General features: G+C 40.0%; 1 protein-coding gene across 1 annotated transcript in view; it reads left to right on the forward strand.

Moving 5' to 3' along the window:
* The window catches only part of ASB15 (ankyrin repeat and SOCS box containing 15), a 38,188-nt gene extending 13,984 nt beyond the window's left edge, over nucleotides 1-24,204 (forward strand). Inside the window, exons 6-14 of the mRNA XM_074942348.1 lie at nucleotides 2,831-2,883; nucleotides 2,968-3,099; nucleotides 3,562-3,720; nucleotides 9,000-9,245; nucleotides 16,555-16,726; nucleotides 17,243-17,813; nucleotides 19,700-19,853; nucleotides 22,382-22,822; nucleotides 23,663-24,204. Coding sequence (XP_074798449.1) covers nucleotides 2,831-2,883; nucleotides 2,968-3,099; nucleotides 3,562-3,720; nucleotides 9,000-9,245; nucleotides 16,555-16,726; nucleotides 17,243-17,813; nucleotides 19,700-19,853; nucleotides 22,382-22,554 — 1,660 coding nt within the window. The 3' untranslated portion in view covers nucleotides 22,555-22,822; nucleotides 23,663-24,204. The remainder of the gene's footprint in view (nucleotides 1-2,830; nucleotides 2,884-2,967; nucleotides 3,100-3,561; nucleotides 3,721-8,999; nucleotides 9,246-16,554; nucleotides 16,727-17,242; nucleotides 17,814-19,699; nucleotides 19,854-22,381; nucleotides 22,823-23,662) is intronic.
* The last annotated feature ends 555 nt before the right edge of the window (nucleotides 24,205-24,759 follow it).

Raw genomic sequence — 24,759 nt, forward strand, 5'->3', positions numbered from 1 at the left:
AACAATATTTCTATGAAGAATATGTGGTGTAGGGTCACAGTATGTCTACACTGCAATGTAAGCCCAGGGTTAGTAGAACTTGAGTTAGCAGACCCTGAGTTTGTTAACCTAGTGCTTGAGCATCTACGCTCATTTGTAGCACCAGGTTAGGAATTGTTGAACCGTGGGTCCCAACCTGGGGCTCCAGTATCTACATTGCATTATGCAGGTCCAAGTCCGACCACCCATATCCCAGACTTCCTAATGCCCTCTCAAAATGTGACTGCTCTAGCCCTTTGTTTGTGGTGCAAGCATGGGAAAACTGTACTGTCCACCAAACTTGTCTGTCCAGAGGACAAAGTCAGTCAGCCGTGGAATTGTGGAATACTTGTGGCGGATTCCCAGAGCACAAGTCCTGTAGTGTTGAGTCTACACTGCAAAACAATAGGTCTTGAACCCTGGGTGACTCAGGCCATATCTACACTTACCGGGGATTGAGGCTTCTGTGATCGATGCAGCAGGGTTCAATTTAGTGGGTCTAGTGAAGACCTGCTAAATCAACCACAGAGCGCTCTCCAGTTGACTCCACTACTCCACTGGACCGAGAGGAGTAAGGTAAATTGACGGGAGAGCATCTCCCGTTGACGCAGCACGGTGTAGACACTGCAGTAAGTCGACCTAAACTATGTTGACTCCAGCTATATTATTCACGTCACTTGGAGTAGTATAACTTGTCTACCGGGGTAAGTCGGTAGACAAGGCCTGAGGCTCAGACCTTCCACCCCGCTGGGGTCGTGGGTCTGGGCCCGGATTAATGCAGTGTGTGTGTAGATGGAAGGGGGTTTAGGCTTGAGCCTGAGTTCAGACCCTGGGATTACATTACAATGTAGACATACCCTAAGTATTCTGTAGTTATAACCACATTTAAAAGGCTTTCGGGGAGAATTCTGGCCAGCGTGCAGAAAATGGTGTAGCAGCCACACTGACATATATATTCTGTAAAAGAAACTTTAGGTCTTGATGGAGCACAGATTTATGCATATGATTAACTTTATAGATGTGAGTAGTCCCATTGATTTCAGGGTTGTCTCCTTAATGTGCATTTGGAATCTAGAGCTAAGAAGCTCAATACAAAATACTGTCTGTGTTGGCAGGAAGAAAAGGAAGAGCTCTGTGCAAGGACTATTGGCTGCAAAGGGAGAAAACCTCCCGTCACTGTAGTGAGTGTCTACTCTACACTGAAGCGCTATAATGCTGTAGCTGCACCACTGTAGTGGTTTAAGTGTAGACATAACCTAATTTTTCCCAATTTCCATCTCAGCCATCCCTTTATATTGAGCTGTAAATCAGTGAAACCCTTGGACTTTGGGTAAAAAGCATGAAATGTAATGTGGTAATACAATGGTACCTGCTGATCTCTCTTCCAATAGGAAATCCCTAATAGAACATTCCTGCTGGCAATAAAAGGAACTAATCTTCACTGTCCGTAATGTCAATCTAAAATCCATCTTTTTTATACTTGTACATTTCCAATATCACTTATTTTCTTTTCAACTCCCCTCCCCCAGCATATTAGGAGTGTCTAGAATATAGTATATATATTTAGTTTTAGCAGTACAGTTTTATTTGTTTTTAAATTGTGAAAAACAAAATTGAGTTTTGCATTAAAGATATGGTTAGTATTTTTAAAATCATTAATATATATATTAGCATAGATTGTTTTTTGTTTGAGCCAACTGCCCTCAGATATGACATGTAGATAGCATTTCTGTTGTAGAGGTTGAATAAAATTTTCAAAAGCGCTTAAATGATTTAGGAGCCTACAGGTCCCATAGGCTTTCAATGAGACTTTGGTTTCTAAGTACGTACATCACTTTTGAAAATTGGTCTTCATTTTCTGAGTCACTAAGATGCTTTTGAAAATGTTACCTGTTAGCTACCTCTATTGATGAAACAAAACTTGGCTTTAATGGGAGTTGTATGGCAAAAACCGCAACATACGTTTCTGATCACTATAAATTGAAGGACTTTTCGTAAAATGCTGTACAGTATTTGAAAATAAAGGCAAAGGCAGATAAGTGTTAATCGCCCAATTCAATTTATGACTTTGATCCTATAATGGGATCAATGGAACCCTGAGAAAGTAAGGGGCCACATGTGGTTCCTATTGCAAGATCAGAGCCTATTTCTTCACTGAAGCCTGTCAAACAGTGCCACTGTCCATTTCCATCTATGATTTGGCTGATTCCTACTATTATACTGTTGTCATATTATCTCAGGGTCCTGGCAGCCACTGGCATTTTTACCACTGTCACACAGATCTGCTCTGAATAGGTTTAAATGACATTGTTAAAAATGTTGGCAACTGTCTTTATACATTGGAACTGTATTATGTTAGCTGCAGAGGGAAACTTCAGAAAAAAGGCTAGCTAGACACAACCAAACAGACCTATTACTGGCCTGCCTAGGCTCTGCCTCAATGAGTTGCGGGGCATGTAGAGGTCATGTGCCACCCCCAGATTTGCTGCTTGGCTTGTACTGAGCATGCTCACATGGACTAAGCAGGCTCAGTAACACTGCTGAAGCCAGCTGCCCCCACTTCTACAATTGGCAGGTCCAGGTCATCTTTGGCCTGAAGCCTGGGGTCCAGAATCTGTTCAAATTCTTATCCTGTATCTAACATTCCTGAGTACTCTGTCAGGTCACAGTGAATCAGGATTTGTAACTGAGGTGATATAAACGTAAAGTTGAAAGCCAGTGGAAACAGGTGATTAAAACCACTTAAAATTGTGCTTTAATGTAATGTATCTATATTGTGTATACTTGATATCTTTTGTCATCCCTTCAACAGATTTGTACCACCCAGTGATCAAAATAGGAAACTTATAGCAGCGATAAGAGAAGGTACAAATATTGAAATAAAATATTCACTGTGCAAAGCATTGAGCTTGTCCTATTTTTTCAGATATGCACTATTTTTTGTTTCAGGCCAAGTATTTGATCTTCAGAACTATGTGAAACATAAATATGCTTTGGATGAAGCTGATGAAAGAGGTTGGTTCCCACTTCATGAGGCTGCAGCTCAGCCAATTCAGCAAATACTTGAAATCATTCTGGATGGTGAGTGAGCTCAAGACACCCCACAGGGCTATGAGATTGGAAAGTTACAAGACAAGGAGCAATAAACAGACAAACACAAGAATAGAATCAATAACTGCAAAAATGTATGAGAAAACCCTCCATTGTTGCATGGCTTGGTCAGTCACATGGGCCAAATTCTCTGCTGGTGTAAATTGGCACAGCTCTGTTGTCTTCAGTGAAGCTCCACCTATGTACACCAGCAGAGAGGTTGGTCTGTTTTGAATGACTTTGTTCAGAAAACTACAATTATTCAGAGAAGAGCTGCATGATCTAATCACTGGCTACAATAGTCAACCATTGTGGCAGGACTAACTAGTAAGTCAAAGTTGAAAATAGTTGTAAATTCATTTTCATGCAGATATTTATCAACATGGCATTTATGTTGTCCTAGATGCCTGTCATTTTAATTTTGTGTTTTGTTTTCTACTTTCTGAACTCTAGCATCTTATAAATCAATGTGGGAATACAAAACATGTGATGGAGAAACACCGTTAACTTTGGCAGCAAAAGCTGGTTTTGTGGAAAATGTAAGAACGTTATTGGAAAAGGGCGTTTGGCCTAATACCACAAACAATAAAGGAGAAACTCCTCTTCTCATTGGTAATTGCTTCCTTTCTATGAATTAAGCCAACGTGAATAGCAGAGTTTTTAGTGTTCTAAACTATTCTATCCAGTTCCTGCATTCCCCAAAGCCAACCATAACAAGGGGATCTGGGGCCTGCTCCTGCAAACCCTTGTTCATGTGACTAGTCCTTACTCACTTGACTATCCCAATTGGCTAAAATGCTTAGTTGCTGTTCAGTTTTTAGAAGGAAAATAAAAGTGGATTATACTGCCACCAAATAATGTTAATTTTTCTTGAGTAAGTTTTCAGGTTAATTGTTGACTTTCTGGTCCCTATGGGTATGTCTACACTGCAGTGTAAGCCCAGCATTTGAACTCAAGTTCAAGTCTAATGTCCCTTCCATCTACACACAAATTGTGCTAATGCAGGGCTCAGACTCAGGGTCCCAGGACCCCACAGGGGTGGAGGGTCTGAGCCTGAGTCAAGCTGGGATTCAGGTTCAGGCCCTGTTGCTTTGCAATGTAGATGTTGCCCCACTGGATTCATGCTCTGGGAGTCTGCAAAAAGTATTTCACAATCCCACGAGCCAACTTTCTTTGTCCGCTAAACAGACAAGTTTGATGAACAGTCAAGTTTTCCCATGCTTGGACCACGAACAAAGGGCTACAGGCGCCACATTTTGAGAGGGTGCTTGGAAGTCTGGGATATGGATGGTAGGATTTAGCCCTACATAATGTAGTGTAGAAACTGAAGCCCCAGATTGGGATCCAGGGTTCAATTCCTAACCTGGGATTACAAATGACTCCAGGCACTCAAGCCTTAGGTTAACAAATCCAGAGTCTGCTAACTCAAATTCTACTAATCCTGCAGTGTAGACATAGGAGTCTGATCCCTCACTCTTGAAATCTGTGAGAGCTTTGCTGTTGGCTGAAGTGGGTGCAGGAGGAGACCCTGCATGATGTTATAGGGGCATGTTTCAGAAGTGGTCATGTTAAGTTTCTTCCCACAGTAATTAATTTATGTCCTTAGAGTTAATCAGACAAAAGGTAGGTGAAAATAAAAGAAATATAATCTTACCTTTCACCAAGAGACTGCCAAGGCATCTTGGGGAATTTCTACTCATGCTGTATGAGCAACTGAGGGGTTAAATTTAACAACACTGAGTTTGTGCCGAACATTTTAAAAGCACCTTTCTATAATAGAGATGAGAGATTTATATCTCAGAGAGGCAACATTTGCCTCCCTGCATAAAGTATTTTCTATTCTTTGTTTCACAAGAATTACAAAAGTAACCTTTATAGTTTTTCATCTATTTTCCTTAGAGAAAACTAGGTATGGACCCCAAACTTTGAATAGATGGTATTCAAATATTCCATCTTTTCTCTCCTGCTACTGCTTCAGCAAATCAGAGCTTTTTGTCAGCCTGATTCTAGCACCAAACACACACACAGTTGGGTGGGCTCGCTGGCTTACAGCTCCAGAGTGAATCTGAGATGCAATCAGACTCTGATCAAATGATTTCTGTAATGTGCATCCCGAGTTGCCTTGAAGATTTGGGGCAGACATCACAAATTCTAATGCACCTAGGAGAACATTCTTATACTGATTGCAAGGATTTGACCAAAAGATAGATTTGCTTTCTGCAACTAGTATGTTGTTTAACAGAACACAGAGGTTGTCCCACATTTAAAAAAAAAAAAAAAAAAAAAAAGAAGAGTTACACCTGGAAGTTCTACTGCTTTGTTTTTCTGGAGAAATATTTTAAACCACATTTTATTTTTGTTGTTCCATTTGATTACATAGAACTTTTCTTTTTAAATTTTTTTTATAGGAATTTAGTGCATATGAAAGATGCAGGGTTGATGTTCCTGGAAACTAAGTTCCTTTCCTTATGTACAGACTAGACACAGCACAGGCAGTAGCAGCTGAAGTTTTTTCCTACACTGCTTTGCCAATGTGCCTTATCCCTGAAGCAGAGGGACAAACATCTGTAGGTGGAAGCAGAGAGTTCATTTTCTGTATGTGTTTAGTTACCTAAAGTCCTTTGAAGTCAACGGAAAGACTCCCATTGACTTCACTGGGCTTTAGATCAGGCCTCAGGAGCAAGATTTTTAAAGGTATTTAGGTGCCTAGAGATGCAGATAGGCACCTAATGGGATTTTCAAAAGCACCTGATGTCATTCTGTGTGACAATCTACATGTTAAAATGCTATTATGGGGATCTCCACTCACCACATGTGAGGCCTCCTGGTGGCCACTCTGGGGGATTAGCTCTTCCAGCCCAATGTCCTTGCGGTTCCTCAGCTCCTTGTCTCTCTCGGTCTGCAAACCCTCTCTTGCTCCAGGAGTAGCAGCTTCCTCTTTGTGACTCTGCCCTCCAGCCAGGTCACTATAGTGTTTCCCCTTCCAGGAATATCAACACCTTGCTCGCCATCCCAGGCAATCCTTAAATCCACTGCCCTGGATGGGCCACTCACTCAGTGAATCAAACACGTGGCCTCAGAAAGCCTCCAAGTTCACTGCCCAAATTGTGCCACTCACTCAGTAGCTGGGAGGGGAACCTAGGTCCACCCTCTACTCTGGATTCCAGTCCAGGGCCCTATCTCCAGGGGGAAAGATCCAGACAACCACATTGTCCTGTCACTTGGAAGGCTTCCTACCTCATCTTCTCCACCGGGACTACTAGACAAATCTTTCCTCTGGGGGTCTAAATCAGTGTCTCTCCCTTATCCCAAGGAGAGAGCCTGCAGCCCTCTTCCCCACAGCCCTCTTTCTGCTACCAGTTCCCTGGTTTTATAGAAACCCCACCTGTTCCTGCACAGGTGAACTTCCCTTAATTAGGGCTTGCCTCTCAGCCTAAATATTCCCCAGTTTGCAGCCTTATAAGTTAATTGGCCCATGTGGCCTAAATTGACCCCTTCAGAACTAATATGGGGGAGTATACCCCATCAGAGGTGCCTAATTACCTTTAAAAATCTGGCCTCATGTGACCACTCAAGGCACAAGTAATGGTCAGTAGTCCAAGTGAAGGTTTAATTAGAGGCTACACAACTTTTAATGAAATCTTGGATGTTTTACAAATAGTTGTTTATGACTGTGTGTGGCCTACTGGAGAATATATATATATAATGGAATTTTATTATTTTTACCGGCTGACTTTGTCAGGAGTAATTGGGTATTTTCACTTTCAGAAAGAATTTGTGGAAAATGGCATGCAACTAAATTACTAAGTAATAACTCAGTTCAAAGCAGGATTATTCTTTTGGAAAGTTTTCTGCTGATATATTTAAATGAGCTTTACCCTATATTAGTAATTTAAGTGCACTAGCTTCCAGCTCTTGTTGAAAATGAAAGAACTCAAGGTCTTATGAAGAAAATCAATCTGTAAAATTAATACAATTCCCACATCATACATACCAAAATACAATGATCAGACTTATTAAAACATTACCTTTGATGGGTACTAACTTTTGTCAATTTTAATCACAAAGAATACCCAATGAAGCAATTAATGTATTAAAATTTTAAGGCCTGAGCCACAAAGGATCTGTAAAAGTTTTTTTAGATTTATTGCTTTATATTTCTCCAGTTCTTTCCAGTAATTGCAAATCCATAGAACTTTTAAGATAAGATTATTAGCCATTGCTGTCTGATGAATACCAGGAAGAGTAAACTCCTACTAGAACTGAAGGAAAAGGATTTTTTTTTTCTTCCCCACTAAATTTACTCTCCTGGATATTTCTGTTTATGATTTCCTGATAGGTCGAGTTTTTTGCCCATGTAGTTTTCTTACTAAGAGGCTGTTATCATTCGGAATTGAGTCCGTGGGAGTGGAGGGTGCTCTGCACCTTACAGTTCAATCCTAGTCACAATGAAATCAGTGAGAGCATCATCAAGCACATACCACTCAATATAAATTGCAAGTGACAAATGCTTTTAATTTAACTTAATTACTCCTGCATTAACTCTACAGGCGAGCTGTAGATTAGAGGACTCTTTAGTTGGGTACATAAAACTCCATTGAAGTCAAAGTAACTATGAATAGCATTATCACACAACAGAGATCAGCTGAAACTAAGTAATCAAAAAGAATGTTTTTTGAGGGGGAAGCTTGTGTATTTATTCAAACATTTATGATTGGTTATTACTGCTGAAGCCCTGAAGTTTCACAGAATATTGAATATTTATCCAAAAATTCTGGGTCAGATCATGCTATCCATTGAAAGAAAAAATCTCATTGAAATCAATGGAAGTGCCATTATAGGTTAAAGATATACTACCAAACTCATACAGAATGTGCAAGTCAAAACAAGGCACAAAAGATTATAGAACCAGATGAAAATAAAGGTAGAAATATTACTGTTGAATGTTAAAATCTGATCTGGGTTGATCTGGGTAGAAAAATGTTCATGAACAGAAAACTATCCCCTAGACAGGTAACTTGTTGTAGTCTTGAGCTGCATAGTTATCCATGAAAATTTCACAGTTGGATCCTCAAAAGGGCAGAATTTGGCCTTTAAGTGTAACATATGTCAGTGATATCTTGGCTAGCAACAACCAGTGAACATCAGTTTAGGCATTAGAATTAGAAGCTGACTTCATAAGTGCGATACAGCTGGAACACGGGGAGAACACTGAAGAGTTTGCTGTAGCATGAAAAGTAAACGGCTATATTCATGACAAATGGTGGTGCAGGTTATACACTGGATCTAAGTTGGAAAGAGGAATGGGTGTTCATGTTAAGTAGCAAATTTATATCAACATAGTGTTCAGTGGAAGGCCAATCTTACAAGCCTGGCATATGTGGAACACTGATAGAAATCTTTGGGAGAGCCACACATGAAGAACTAAGCCCTGAGAATGTACCTTACTTGCCAAGAGGGAAGGAAAAGTGGTATGGCTGCAACAGCAACTAACTGGATGGAGCAAGATAAAGCAGTACCCTTCTGTTTTTGCTTTTACCCTTTTGTTTGTTGCTTTTCTTGCAATACTCCTGCTTCTGTAGCCTCAGAACATAAATTTTGCATACACGCTGAATGTCAATCTGTGCTGGTTACGCTATTTTACCATTTGCATCCAAGTACAATGATTGCCTGACCAGCTTACACCCAGCATGTAACTTATACTACCCTTTACTTGCCAGTGTATTTGGTCCACAGACTCCCAGGACAGAGATCTGAATTTGGCCCACATGGATGACCTGTTTTATTTTCTCCAAACACTGAAAAAAATGTAAGCCTCACAATTCATCTTTCAGCATGTGTAACGAGATCCCTTTTGGTGTCTTTTTTTCTTCTGTTTCCATATTTTCAAGCTGTGAGACAGGGCTCTTATGAAATGGTATTGACTCTGATTAAATACAACTGTCGTATCCACCAGCCATGTGTAAAACGTTGGTCAGCAATGCATGAAGCTGCAAAACAAGGCTGCAAGGAGATTGTTTCTCTGCTTCTGAAGAATGGAGGAAATGTGCACCTGAAAGATGGTTATGGGGTAACACCATTAGGAGTTGCTGCTGAATATGGACACTGTGATGTGCTGGAGCATCTTATTCATAAAGGTATGTAGGCAGGTAAAGATTTGTGCTTCAGCAACTGCATACATATTGTCTGGTTACCAGGGCATATATGAGGTCACATATATTTGATCACATTAAAAGGAAGGTAAGTGTCACTGATCTTACACTGTATTTAAATAAATAAATATTGAAGTTCACAGTGAGCTAGAGAGCAACTTTGGTCTAAAAAAATCTATTTTAATTTTAACTTGTTTGGGGTGCTCCATTTGATTTTCTCTTTTTTCGTCTTGGTTCCAAGCATAACCTCATTGCTGGGGTTATTTATTGTGTGATCACGGGGGAGACAGGAAGGGCATGTCCACACTTCAATAAAAATCTCACGGCAGTGAGTCTCAGAGCCTGGGTCATCTTACTCGGGCTTACACTACAGGGCTAAAAATAGCACTGTAAATGTTCGGGCTTGGGCTGGAGCCCAGCTCTGAAACCCAGCAAAAGGGGAGGGTCTCAGAGCCCAAATGTCTACACTGCTATTTTTAGCCCTGGAGCGCAAGCCCAAGACAGTTGACCCAGGCTCTGAGGCTCACTGGTGCAGATTTCTTATTGCAGTGTAGACATACCCCAAGAGGCAGCTGATAACCAGAAAATGATTTTAAAGCTATTCCATGACTTTCCATGAGTGGAAACCAATGCTTGACACCATAGAAAGTCAGGAATGCTGGATTTCAATGGGTAGATAGCATTAATTTCTAGCCTCAGTGAACTGTGAGTCTTTCAAGTGTGTTGCTTCCCCCCTCTTTCTGAAACCGCAATGTCTCCCTCTCCTTTCTGTCACATCATTTAAGATCTCTGTATTTGTTTCCCTATCTGTTAAACAGGGACAATGTTCCTTTAAGATCTATGGGTGAAAGTGCTATAAAAGTGCTAAACACTATTGTTAATTTGTATTCTAGTGCCATAGTATGCGAAATGTTTTACAGACAGGTGTGAAGACAACATACTTACCCTGAAGCACTCACAATCTAAATGGATAGCTTTCCAGTGAAAGATCAGGGATGTGACTAAAAGAGGTGTGCTTGTACAATGAAATTGAACAGGCACGTCGTTAGTTCCACAATTTTTGTTTGAATAGTTTGAAAATGTGTCACGTTTTCTGTTCAGTCACCTGGCCAGTTAACACACAAGAAAGACTAAAGGACAGGTCTACACTAAAATGTTATGTCAGGGGTGCCGAACCTACGGCCCCCAGGCCGTACATGGCTTACGAGAGTATTTAATAAGGCCCGATGCCTGCTTCAACACAATATACTAATGGCCAATTCATTAGCGTTTTGTCATCATGTTGACATCATTTTAGTTTACACATGTGTAAATAGACAATACTGAACATAGAAACAACCTATCTAAATACCTGTGGAACAAGCTGAACTTAAAATATAAATCAATACAGGTGACATTAAATCTTATTAAAACATTAAATCTTATTAGAATCTGCTTGGCCCACACGAGGTTGTGCTTAGGTTTATAGTGGCCCTCCTGTGTAATAAGGTTGAGCACCACTGAGCTAGGTCAATTCAGCGACGTTACTCAGGGGTATGAAAAATCCTGAGTGAGGTAATTAAACTGACCTAAGCCGGTGTAAATGATATTAGGTCAGTGGAAGAATTCTTTCACCTCTGCCTCTCGGGGAGGTGAATTAACTACCGGAAAGGGAGAACCACTCCCGTCACTGTAGCGAGTGTCTACTCTACACTGAAGCGCTATAATGCTGTAGCTGCACTACTGTAGTGGTTTAAGTGTAGACATAACCTAATTTTTCCCAATTTCCATCTCCGCTATCCCTTTATATTGAGCTGTAAATCAGTGAAACCCTTGGACTTTGGGTTAAAAGCATGAAACGTAATGTGGTAATACAATGGTACATGCTGATCTCTTTTCCAATAGGAAATCCCTAATAGAACGTTCCTGCTGGCAACAAAAGGAACTAATCTTCACTGTCCGTAATGTCAGTCTAAAATCCATCTTTTTTATACTTGTATATTTCTAATGTCACTTATTTTCTTTTAAAAAACCCAGCATATTAGGAGTGTCTAGAATATAGTATTCAGACGTATCTACATATATCCTCCTTTACACATAGGCATAGTTCGATCACAGTTAAATATGTTGTAAATGCTAGGAGAGACAACAGTTGAAAGTGTATCCCAGAAACAAAAAAGAATTACATGACACCCATGAGTGTTTTATAGAGATACTTTTCTACCAGCACCGAGCAATTTTCACCTGTGCACAGCAGCAATATACTTGCATACTCAGGTGTTCATTTATTACTTATATTAAGCTATATTTAATATTTTAAGCTTCATACTATCTAGTTTCCCAATACCAACGTAACAGAGTGCTGTTGTAATGTGTTTAAGGTTTCTGTTAGAGTTCATATCATTGTCAGAATTCCATGTTTATAGCAATGATTGAAGTTTGTTAGTTGCAGACTTAAAGAACAGTCTTTTACAGTTATTGCTCTGGCATGCAATTAAATTACTAATCTACATAGCAGCTTCCATCAGGGCTTTACAGTTCAGTTACAGTTCAGTACATTTAGCATTGGCTTTATGTTATTTACACTGCCCTCTGCAAGCTGTTTCATGGGTAGAGTGTATCAATTTGTAGCACACATTAATTCCTAGCTGTACTTAGAAATTATATAGCACTTTATATTTTCAAAGCACTGTACAAATGTATCCCAGACTTGGCAATCCACAGTGCCTTCCATCCTGACTTCTCTCTCTTTTCAGAGTCCCTATCATCTGAATGGGTAGTGTCAACCCTTCCATATGGTCCTGAAATATGTCCACTTTGGCAGGCAGCATGCATAATGTAGTGTATTAGTGCAGTATTGGAATTATTCTCCAAAGTGCTTGACTATTTATTTTACACTTATATAGTGCTTTATAGCAGTGTTTCCCAAACTTGGGATGCCGCTTGTTCAGGAAAAGCCCCTGGCAGGCCGGACCGCTTTGTTTACCTGCCGTGTCCGCAGGTTCAGCCGATCGTGGCTCCCACTGGCCGTGGTTTGCTGTGCCCGGCCAATGGGGGGCTGCAGGAAGTGGAGCAGGCCGAGGGACATACTGGCCGCCGTTTCCCGCAGCCCCCATTGGCCAGGCACAGCGAACCGCAGTCAGTGGGAGCCGCGATCGGCCGAACCTGCAGACGTGGCAGGTAAACAAACCGGCCTGGCCTGCCAGGGACTTTCCCTGAACAATCGGCGTCCCAAGGTTGGGAAACACTGCTTTATAGAATCGAAGCACTGCACAGACATCCTTATTACATGCCTGTGAGGTAAGTAGGTAAATATGACCCCATTTTATAGGTGGGGTAATAGACACAAGGGTGAGACAATAGCAGAATATAGATTAGAACTCAGGAGCTGCTTACTTCCATCCCTAAAATCAGTCCACTAAATCACATTGCTCTACAAAATTGGCTGTTGCTTGGCTTCATTCACAGACTTCAGCTGTTTTGGTCAGAAGGAATTAAACTTTGTTTGTCTTTAAAGGATTGAGCCATACAAACTGTGGAGAACTAGGAAATATTTGTATTTTCTATAAATATCATATGCCCTTCAGTGTACCTGGGTGATATTACCCTCCCTGAATACACAGAGTTAGATGAAAAAGGATTGGTTACAAAACTAGGCAGGAAGGATAAAACAATGGATAAGGATAAGGAGCTTCCTCTCAAACACAATAGCCAGGTTTATAGCTATGAAGAGGGATAAAATAAATAATAAATTTGTTCTGGAGAAGCTCCTGATGTGTCACTGCACACTGCCACTGACTGAAGTCTCCCTGAGGGAAACTTGTGCAGGTGCCAAGCCAACTTGGCCTCCTAAGTTATATGGTTGGTAACCAGACGGGTGTAACATAAGCTCCTAGGGTCTGGGAGGCCTACCTCGTGGGTGGATCAGGACCTGGCCTGGTGGCTGTGGTGGCAGTTCAAGTAATGATAAGCATCCAGGGATCAGGCACCGAATCCAGGGTGAAGCAGGAATCAGGGGCCAAGCTGAAGGTCAGAACTGAAGTCAGAAGTCAAAGTCTAAGCAAAAGGATAAGCCAGAGTCATAGGCAGGGACTTCACCAGGAGTTGGAGCTAGGAGTCAGAAACCAGAATGGAGAAGGGAAGCTGGGGCTGGGGCAAGAAGCCAAAGTGAGCACAGTGTAAGCACTGCTACAGGCATGGTTCACATTGAGCAGCTGCTGTACTGGTGCTGCTGCAAGGCTCAAGTAGCAAGCTGCTGGCTCCCCTACCCAATCAGGAAGCACAATCATTAGGAGGGGGCTCATTGGGCCTAGCTGAGCTTGCTGGGTTGCCTAGTGACCAGGTGGGAGCCAGCTGCGCCCCCGACATGTAACTCAGAGACCCAGTCAGGGAATGGTTGGTCCACAGGCACTTTTCCAAAAGAGATGTGGAGGCACAGGCCTGTCACTTGAGAAGAGTGTACTCAGGGGACTGGTAGAGGGTCTTAGCAAGGCAGTTTACCAGGACCCATGACACGGACAATCAGGAATATAGTCTGATGTTGAGGCCAACACTGCAGATACATCTCTTACCATTGGGAATGTATGTTTCTATGCCATTTGCTTACATCTTGTAGCCAAAACGAGATGGGAAAGGCACAGAAAATGGGTAAGGCCTTTGTAGTCAGTGCACCTTGTTATTAACTATTAATTATTATTATTATTATTTGCAATTTCATGTACTGCAGACCACCCAAAGTATTTCCCAATATTCAACCATATTTCCATTGTTTCAATATTTTCTAGTTGTTAGACCCATATCATCCATGCCTGTTGTGCTCCCCTTGATTCCATGAAAGCCATGCTGAGTGGTATCTTCATGCTTATCGTGTGCAGCAATTTACATATCAGTGTTCTCTGGCTGCACTGCTATGTGTGGCTTGTGCCCTTCCCCCTGGTGAGCCAAGCACCTGTTCCCCAAATATACAGCACAACTCTTCACTTGGCTCCTCTGCTCTATTAGAAGAAACAGTTGTTTTATTCTGATCTACATCCTGGTAGACTTTCCTGTTCCCAGGAAGATTGCCAATTACAGGCTCGCATCTCTTCTCCCATGCAATTTTTTTCAGCAGACTTGATCAGCAGACATCTCAGACAACATACAGCCTTTCCATTGTCTCCAGCTGCCCTGAGATTATGTTAAAATCTTGAAATGCCTTTGCTGATCCTGGCAACAGAATTTAAACTATGGCAGCATCATACAGTTCTTTTGCATCCTTCTGTGAGGTGTCTTTTGGAACTCTTAGTACTAACGGTGGTCTGATTTTGTGCTCTCTTATTTCAGCAAACTGACAGTTAAAGCCATGGCAGGCTCTCATTTTTTTAAGCTAAAAGTTGTATGTTGTGGACAAGTATGAGAATAATGTAGTCATTTTTTAGTACTGTAAGGTGTGCTTTGAAATAATCTTTGCTACATGTTTGTACAGCACCATTGAGGGAAATGCTATACAAACACATATATAGACATGGTCCCTCACAAACTAAATAAACTAGGCAAACAGAAAGTAAGGAAAATGTCAGATGTATATGTCTTAAGTTGCGTTCTATCAATATATTTCCCCACAACCTTCCTCCTTTACTGCTGACCCTGTGCTTCAGTCCTTCTACACTACCGTTGCCGATCACTGTCCTGTTTAAATGTTTTTCCACATATTCAAGCAAATACCAGTGCCTGACCTTCTTTTGTAAAAGAAAATTAATTGCATACTTTTTGCTTATTCACATTAATGTGCTTTTTCCCTTAGTGCAGAAGGTTGTCTTTTCAAACTATTGAATGAGTCTTTTTTGACATATTTCAGGCCTTGTAAATATCCAGCACCTAAATACCACCAGGATTCTCAGTGAATCCCACAGCACCTTGGTTTGCGTTAATCAAAGCATTAACCTGCTGGTGTGCTTTGTCTAATGTCCAACAAACTCCAAAGCAGAATAGTTGATACATCACTGGGGGGATTCTGTGTGTAAGGAACACATATAGTGAGTGTAGAATGAGAGCCATCAGAGTTAGTTTATTTGGTCCAGCACAAATACCCAATATGTGAGCTGCACTAGTGACTCAATAGGTAGATTAATACTGGATAAGCAAATAAGAGAAAACTGTGTAGTATATACTTATATTTTTAATTCCATCCATAGCCACTAGGATGCGCTGCCGCAATTGTTCCATGTTGCAAAGTAGCCTGCCTATAACTATGCCAAATCTTTTAACTCAGATTACAAAGTTTATGACTGAACAAACAGAGAATGGGAAAACATGACGCTCACTCTTTGGTTTATGGAACCAAAGCACTTTAGGGATTATCTCAATTCATATAAGACTCTTAAAAGCTAAACTTAACATTGAAATCTTTACCTCAGAAGATGTAACTGCAAAAAAGAAAAAAAAATTGTCTCCAGCTACCTTGCTGGGCCCTGCTTCCAAGTCTCAGAAGGGAATATTTACTGTAGAACCTCAGAGTTACAATATTTACCGTAGAGTTACGAGTTACAAACTGACCAGTCAACCACACACCTCATTTAGAACCAGAAACACAAAATCAGGCACAGCAGAGACAAAAACAAAACAAAACAAACACACAGTACTGTACTGTGTTAAATGTAAACCACTAAAAAAATAAAGGGAAAACACCATTTTGCACAGTAAAGTTTCAAAGCTGTATTAAGTCAATGTTCAGCTGTAAACTTCTGAAAGAACCACCATAACATTTTGTTCAGCATTACGAACATTTCAGAGTTACAAACAATCTCCATTCCCAAGGTGTTTGTAACTCTGAGGTTTTACTGTAACTGAACATGTTTTTTTCCCAAGATTGGATTTTTTGTGGAGGAAGGGAATGTCACATGGGAATGTTTTTGTTCCACTGGAAGAAAACAAAAGGTTTACAATGATGTAATATATATATGTTAGAAGTGACAAGATTGGACTACTGCTCCTACACCAATTTTTTTTTTAAAGTAGCAACATGCAGATCTGAGATTAAGCATGTTTGAAAGGATTTCAGAATACTGCAAATCCTCAGTTAAGAATCTCAACTCAAAGCAAATGTCACTCAAGTGATTTCTCTCCATTTTCCCAATATACATCTGTTTGTATCTATGATGGCTGAATTTTACATTTAATTTCTAAACTGGTTACTATAAACTTTTCTGTTCTGTTCTTAGAGGTACGATTTTAATAACTGAACATGAAGAGAGAAGAAATTCAGGATATTTTAAAGACAAGATATATCTTCCAAGTTCCTTTGGACTTAACTATTACCTTTATATCCTTCCACCAGGTGGTGATGTTCATGCTTTAGCCGACGATGGTGCATCAGTACTGTTTGAAGCAGCTGGAGGAGGTAATCCAGACTGTATTGCTCTTCTTCTGGAATATGGAGGAAGTGGTAACGTGCCTAATAGGGCAGGACAGCTCCCTATACACAAAGCTGCTTATGAAGGACATTATCTGTGAGTATAACTGTAGGCTTCAAATTCTCCCCTATAATACTGCAACTAGTATTATGTCACATTAAAGGATTGAACTGAAAAATCCAAATTTAAAGATCATTCATATTTGACAAGTACATACATTAAATTAGTTTTAATTAAATCTTAAATGTGGCTTCAGCATATACAATAGGAAATACAAAACAAAAAACAAAACTTAGCAGAACTAAAAGAAAGTAATTGGGACATTCGGTGCTAATTTACACTTTGTACAACTCCATTTAATTCAAAAAGGTTCCATGTGGTATAAGTCAGGACAGAAATTTATCTGTTGGGGTTGTTCAGGAGTAAACGAGGGCAGAATCTGGCTTCTCAGGTGAAATGTTTAGTTGGGTAGTAGAAAGTCACAACTGGATGTGTTTTCATGAGGTTGGGGAAGGGGTTTATGCCCGGGTGGATTTTAGCTGCAGGGTGGGGAAGGAGTTGATGCCTGGGTGGATTTGAGCCAGATGAAAATTTTCTTCATTATCTTTTTAGGTCACTGAAATATCTAATTCCAGTTACATCCAAGATTGCAATCCAGAGAAGTGGGTTAAGCCCCATTCACTCAGCAGCAGATGGCCAGAATGTGCAGTGTCTAGAACTCCTAATTGAAAACGATTTTGATGTCAATACTCTTCTGGCTGAACACATTTCTGAAAACTACGATGATGAAAGGAAAACGGCACTCTATTTTGCTGTTTCTAACAATGACATTCTCTGCACAGAAGTGTTACTCAAAGCTGGTGCAGACCCAAACGAGGATCCTCTAAATTGTCTTCTTGTAGCAGTGAGAGCTGGTAACCATGAAATCGTACGGTTGCTTCTATCCTATGGAGCAAATGTCAATTGCTACTTCATGCTCGTGAATGACACCCATTTCCCCAGTGCCATTCAGTATGCTTTGAATGATGAGGTAATGCTAAGGCTGTTGCTGAATCATGGATATAATGCAGAGAGGTGTTTTGATTGTATGCATGGCGACATCTTTGGAAGTTCTTTTGTGTGGTCACTTCCAGAAGAGGAGGTGTTACCAGGATGGACATCTTGTGTAGTAAAAGATACTCCAGTAAGCACATTCCTCATTTTCGTCTCTTCATTTTTCTCTTCAGTGTAACCTTGCTTTAAATTTATTTCATATTTTAATGCAGAATTTAGATTTCTCGATCTCAACATACTTATTTACACCCCCTCACCAAATAATCTTTGTTCAGTTTTATTCTGGGATAGAGAAAATGATACATATAGAATACTTTTAATTCTGAAACTGAGTTAGAGGTTGTAGGAAGGAAATATTGACTAGCAATTAAAGGAGGGAGATGGAAGGCAGGAAAGTGCGTTCTATTCCCAACTCAGCCAATTATTTGCCCGTACGTTTTGGGTTAAATCACTTAGGACATGATCCTGCAAACTCTTAAGCACGTGATATCTACTTGTATAGTAAACCTATCTAAATCAATGAATTTACTCAGGCAAATAAAGTTATACGTATGTGTAAGTGTTTGCAGGATTGAGATGTTGGACCAAATTTATGAAATGTCCATATTTTTGGTGCCCAGCTTGAGATGTCCAGATGTTCAGAGCCAGTGAGAATCCCAAACTTTGATTGAAATCAAATGAGAGCTGTGGATGCTCAGCACTTCTAAAAATCAGGACCCGGGTATCCCAATAACTAAGGAACACAAAGTTAGGGGGGAAAATCAAAATTTAGGAATTAACCTGTCTGTACTTCAGTTTCCCCCTATAGATAGAGGGAATAATAATATCTGCCTGTCACAAGGGGGCTGTGAGGCTTTATTAATGCTTGGATAGTGCTTTTTAATCCTCAGATTAAAGTTCCTGTAGTTATGTAAGAGCAAAGCATTACTATAAAGCAGTGTCAGTACAGACGCTCCCCGGGTTACACAAGACCCAACTTACAGAAATCTGCACTTACGGAAAAAGTTCTGTAAGCTAGAAATAGGAGGGGTTTTTTGGGGTGGGAGGGTTGTGTAATGGTCGGGTATACGTTTCTGATTTACGCAAAATTCGAGTTACGCAAGGCATTCCGGAATGGAACGATTGCGTACGTTGGGGAGCGTCTGTACAATTAAACACAGTACTTATGAGATACAATTCTTGGAAAATGTATATCTTTTGTATAAAATGGTGGGTTTAAAAGAAAAAATATAATTGTATTTGGTTCCAATCACTCTTCTACTGAAGTCAATGATGAAACTCCCATTTTCTTCAATGGGAGCAGGATGCCTTTTAGCATTCTGTTAGCAGCAGGCATTCCCACACAATTAGCCGGCACAAGATACTGACAAGTTGTTATTAGTAACACAGGTAACACAAGATACGGTTTGAGGATTTTATACTTCGGATGCTTTACGATCAAAGATTTCCAAGGGTGCCAGATTATTTCATAGGCTGTTTTGAGACTCACCCCAAACCCATTTTTCAGGGATATATTCAAGCAAATTTTAGTTCAAAGTATAGATGAAAAAATGTAGTTATGATAGTAGTAGATAAAAATGATAAAGGCCTAAGAGTTAATGTCCTCCAGGTTTTCCCCTGAGTTTGAGATTAGTGTTTGAGCAATAATGCTCAGCATACATGTAATGAAACTCTACTTTTTAGAGAAAGCTGTTTAACCCTATTCCTAAAACCAAAGTGGAATAAAACAATAGAGGAAGTTATCAAGATATTGTCATCTTTGACATAATGAAAAGTGGCCTTCAGGTTTCTGTTCAAACCATCAGACCAATCAACCAAAGAATCAGACCAACCAACCAAAGAATCAGACGTTAGCGATGGCTGGAGATAACTTTTTGGTGATCCATTATATCCCCATGGGGTTTAAGTACAAGACTGTTTCTTACAGCATATTTCTGTAAATAAATTCTTTAAAATTGCATTATTTTGGTATTTCCCTGGGTGAATTTTAAAAGTAATCTGTGTTTTTCCTTTCAGTTCTGTGCCTTTCTTACAGTTCCTTGGTTGAAACATTTAGTTGGACATGTGATTCTCATTTTGATAGACTATATGGATTATGTGCCTTTGTGCTCAAAACTAAAGTGTGTCCTAGAAACACAGGAAGAATGGCCAGAGGTACGTCAGATATTAGGTAAATGTCTAACATTTGTTTAATTATTTGATCTGGTACTAACGTTTTGTAAAAAATTACTATAATTACCAGACTATATTTAATTCTGATATGTTCTGTTTGAATCACCTGGTATAAGGGCCAGTTCCTGACACCCTGTCTCAGATTGGGGCAGATCCTCAGGTAGAATCAGTCATCAGAGTTCCATTGACATAATTGCACTAAGATAATTTGTACTAGCTAAGGATCTGCTCCACTGAGTAGTAACTTATTCTGTGGGAAGCCCCATTTATTTCAATTGGAGAGTAGGGTACCCCAGGCAAGTAGTGGTGGCAGAATCTCACCCTACACTGACATATGTATTTCTAACGCACCCATCACTGTGTAATCCTCTGAGATGCTGACCCTTTACTGAGGGGCATTTGCCCACGCTTTCATTGTTCTACTCCCTCCCTCACCTAATAGCTCTTCAGAGAGCAACATGAGAAAGAGTGTGGAGCACTTCCACTGTAAAATGTTGGCCTTTAGTATGCCATAATGTCCTAAATCTGATTTACACGATGTGCATTATCGGGGCATCATTTTTAGCATTTTAGTTGAGCCTCTCACAGGTTCCTGTGTATACCTGTGTTTTAAAAGGCTTACAAACTAGATGGGACATTCCACCACAATATTAACCCCAGGACCGAGAGGGTTCAGGAGCAGCAGCAATTTGGGAATCATGGAGACTGGGAGGGGCCTAAAGGCAGTGAGGGGGCACTGGAACTTCATGCAGATTGCTCTGGGTCCATCATTCAAGATCTGCCAAGATCTTAGGAAAGAATCCTCAGGTTTTGGGATGCAGAAGCCCTTTCTAGTTCTGGGTGGAAGGAACCCCGACCCTTTGGAAATCCTACCCTCCTGATAGATCGATCCAGCAGAAACACCATGCGTGACATCCTGGCCCTATTGAAGTCAATGGGAGTTTTGTCATTGACTTCAGTGGGTATGTCTATATTGCAGCTGGTAGCAGGGATAGACTTGTGCTAGCTGTGCTCTAGCCAGCATAAGTCTGTCTGCCTGAGCTGGGAATCACGCTTCCCAGCTGAAGCATAAACATACGCAGGATTTCACCTCATCACTATGAATTCACAACGTTTCCTGTCCCTTACATAGGCTATGTAGGGTATATGCTTATGTGTAAGGGACATTTTAGTCCTACATTTTAAAAAATTGCCCAGTTTCATTAGTTTATTAGTAACACAGGCAAGGAATTAATTTATTATATTTATCTCAGTGCCACTTTAAAGCAGCTGCAATTAAATTCTGAAAAGTTTCCATTAGATATGTATAGGAAGATGTCTTATAACAATTTCCTAAGGGTATGTGTACCATGCCTAAATATATATTTATATGCTATATTGCAGTAGAGCTCTTAATCTATTGCACATCTACATTTATTTTAAAAATATATCTATATGTATGTCCACACAAACTGGAATTGTTTGAAATGAAGATCTATTTAATACATTTTAATTTATTGAACTATGGAAAATATGTTTGTCTATCTTTATGCTTTTATAAACCTTCACCAAAGCAGTTCTCTTTCTATTAGGGTAATAAATACAAAATTCTGTCTGAATAATATGGAGATTGTAATATCAACTGATAAAGGGCAAATTTTTCAAAATTAAAGCTGATGCTGTCTTTATTTTTGCTTTTGTATTTCACACTGGTGAGCAAAATAATTACTTTCTTGGATTTTTGAAAAATCACCCCCCTGAGCACAGCAAGTCTGAGCGCTTTAAAGCGCTATGTAGACAGGCTCAAAGTGCTGGAAGCCGCACTCCCAGCACTCGGAGCTAATCCCCTCGTGGAGGTGGATTACCAGGCGCGCTGGGAGACTTCTCTCCCAGCGCCCGCGCGCAACCACACATGCACTTCAAAGCGCTGCTGCGGGAGCGTTCCCGTGGCAGCGCTTTGAAGTTTCCAGTGTAGACATACCCTGAGTCGGTGGGAATTGAAGGTGCTTAGTACCTTTCAGGATTGAGTACACAGATCATGTAATTAGTCACCATTTATTGTGCTAATTGGTGTGTTGAGCTAAGCATCCAAATGAAGGGTTTGGATATGCTATTCAGATGCCCACATTTGAGAAATTGAGACCATGGTGTTACCATCATTTTAAAGGAAAAGTGCCGATTATAAGATGCTAGTAGCACATAAAATCACCATTTAGAATTTAGCTAAATTAAACAGGCTTGTCAATTAAAAACAGGGGGAAAAAACACTTAATGAGCATCCAATATGAAAATAACATAGAAGTACAATAAAACTGGCCACTGGATGTCACTATTGCTCCAGTTAAATTTTATTAGTGGTGCATTTATTTGGGAGTAAATTAAAACTGTATTTTATTAAAAGTAACAGGAACAGGAGAGTCCTCAGCTGGTAGATTTCTGAAGTGAGTTTCATTAGAGCACATGTTTTGAGATTCTAAGTCTGAGACACAACTGCCAAATTAATCGCCTGGTTTTTTCCCCTGATGTGTTTCCCTCACTATTTTTCAGAGAATCCTCGTCCATTAAAACATCTGTGCCGCCTCAAAATACGTAAACTGATGGGACTAAGGAGACTATGGAGACAAGCATCAATGGCGAAGCTTCCTCTTCCACCAGTTCTAAAGGACTATATCCTATATAAAGAATATGATCTTTATGGAAAGGGGCTAAATTTAGCCTAAATATAAAACAGTCATTTAAAACTTGTACATTAATTCTCTAGACTTTTTGGCTAGATTGAGAATTATGTAGTATTGTTATATGTACTCAAAACATTTGATATTTGCTGTAAATAGGCCTTTTATGGGAACCCTTTTTTAAAAAATGTGGTCTGTAAAACTCAATTTTTTTTTTCTGTTTTTACTTAACATTGTGTCTTGATATTCTAAGAGCATGGAGAAGGAGATGATAGTCATTGGGCAAACCAGAACCTCCTGGATTGGATTTTAGGTGAGTAATATGTACAGTTCAACCTGGTAAAAAAGTGTTTTTAATGTCTACTACGAGCAGAGTTTTCTTAGTGGGTTCTCTCTTGAAGATGATAAAAGAGATCATGTTTAAAATGCTGATTTATTTTAAAAAGCGTATATATGGAAATTAGATGTATGATGAAAACAAAAATGTTCCCTGTTTCATTTGTATGATAACTCTTGACTCAAGCCACCTTTCATGTATTTGGCTTGAAAATATAATATTGTACATTTTAAATCGTGGTCCTACTGTTAAGTGCTCCAAAAATAATAAAACAGTTCTCTTTTTTATTTAGATCTAAAGAAGTCAAACACAGCAATCATCCTTTTTATTCATACTGTAAAGCTTTAGGGGAAAGATATTATGGCTTAGCCTTCTATGGCTTTGGTATTCTTTGGCAACAATTGTGCATGTCAGTGAAGTTCACTGTTAAGTCGGACAGCCACCCAAAATATTGCAAGCCCAGAGTTGTGCCTTTTGCTTAAAAGCCTCTGGTAGAAACTTATTTGGACTGTTTAGTGAACACTGGAGTCTTGTCACCAGTTTCACACAGTGAGTGGGCTACACCCATTGTGCCAATGATCAAGAAGGATGGCTCAGTCTGAATTTGTGGCGATTTCAAAGTGACATTGAATTCAGTTTTATGTGCAGATCAGTTTGACCACTACCTTGTATTGAAGATTTGTTTGCTAAACTTAGTGGTGGATAGTGTTTCAATCAATTGGATTTGCTCAACGCATACATACAAAAGGAGATTGATCTGATATCTCATAACTGTCTCACGATCAACATGCAAAAAGGCTTATTTTGTTACAACAGGTTGCCTTTTGGAATCACATCGGCACCTGCCCTGTTCCAGAAAGCCATGGATGAGATTGTGAAGGGACTGAATGGAGTTCAAAGTGCTATTTGGATGACATCCTTGTTACAGGAAAGGATCAAGAGGATCATCATCAGAATTTGGATGCTCTTTTAAGGTTTGGAAGACCATGGACTGAGAATACATGGAGACAACTGTGAGTTTTTCACACCTTCAGTTGGATACCCTGGACATGTAATTGATGTCAAAGGCTTAAGGAAATTGCCAGAGAAAGAGAAGACAGTTCTTCAAGCGCCCCTGCCAGAGAATGTGTCACAGTTACATTCATTCTTAGGACTCCTTAACTCTTATGGTAAATTCCTGACTAATCTGGCAACAATATTGGCCTTACATGACCTGTTACAAGCAAAGAAAAAATGGAAATGGACTGAAGAGTGTGAGCATGCATTTAAGTAAGCAAAGAAATTGTTGATATCAGCAAAAGTTCTTACGGACTTTGAAGTTTTGTTGCCATTGCTACTGGCTTGTGATGCTTCACAGTATGAAGTGGGTGCAATTCTTTCCCACTTTCTTCCTGATGGCATGGAGACACCACTTGCCTTCACTTCACAAACAACTCATTACATCTGAGAAGAAATATGTGTAAATAGAGTGAGAATTTCTCAGTATTATCTTCAGAATTCAGAAGTTCCATACCTATCTGTATGATAGACCTTTTACCTTGCTGATGGATCAATGGCTGTTACTTTCCATTTTTGGATGGAAACATGGAATTCTGTCATTAGCTGCTGCTCATATGCAACAATGGGCATTGCTACTTTCAGCTCATTCTTATACTTGTCAATTCAGTAAAGGAACTCAGCATGGCAATGCTGATGGGCTGTGATGACTGCCATGCCATGCCTGCACTGCCATCAACCCAAAGAAACTTCAGCCAAAGTGTTTTATCTCAATTTGATGGATAGGTTACCCATCATTAGCACAGACATCAACAAAGAAACCACTAAGGATGATGTGCCTTCTCTTATGAAGGAAGTGGTACTACAAGGTAGTGTTGGATCAGAAAAATTCCCAGTGTACACAATTCATGTTACAT

The sequence above is a fragment of the Natator depressus genome, chromosome 1 (assembly GCF_965152275.1).
Source record: "Natator depressus isolate rNatDep1 chromosome 1, rNatDep2.hap1, whole genome shotgun sequence".
In the NCBI taxonomy this organism is placed as follows: domain Eukaryota; kingdom Metazoa; phylum Chordata; order Testudines; family Cheloniidae; genus Natator; species Natator depressus.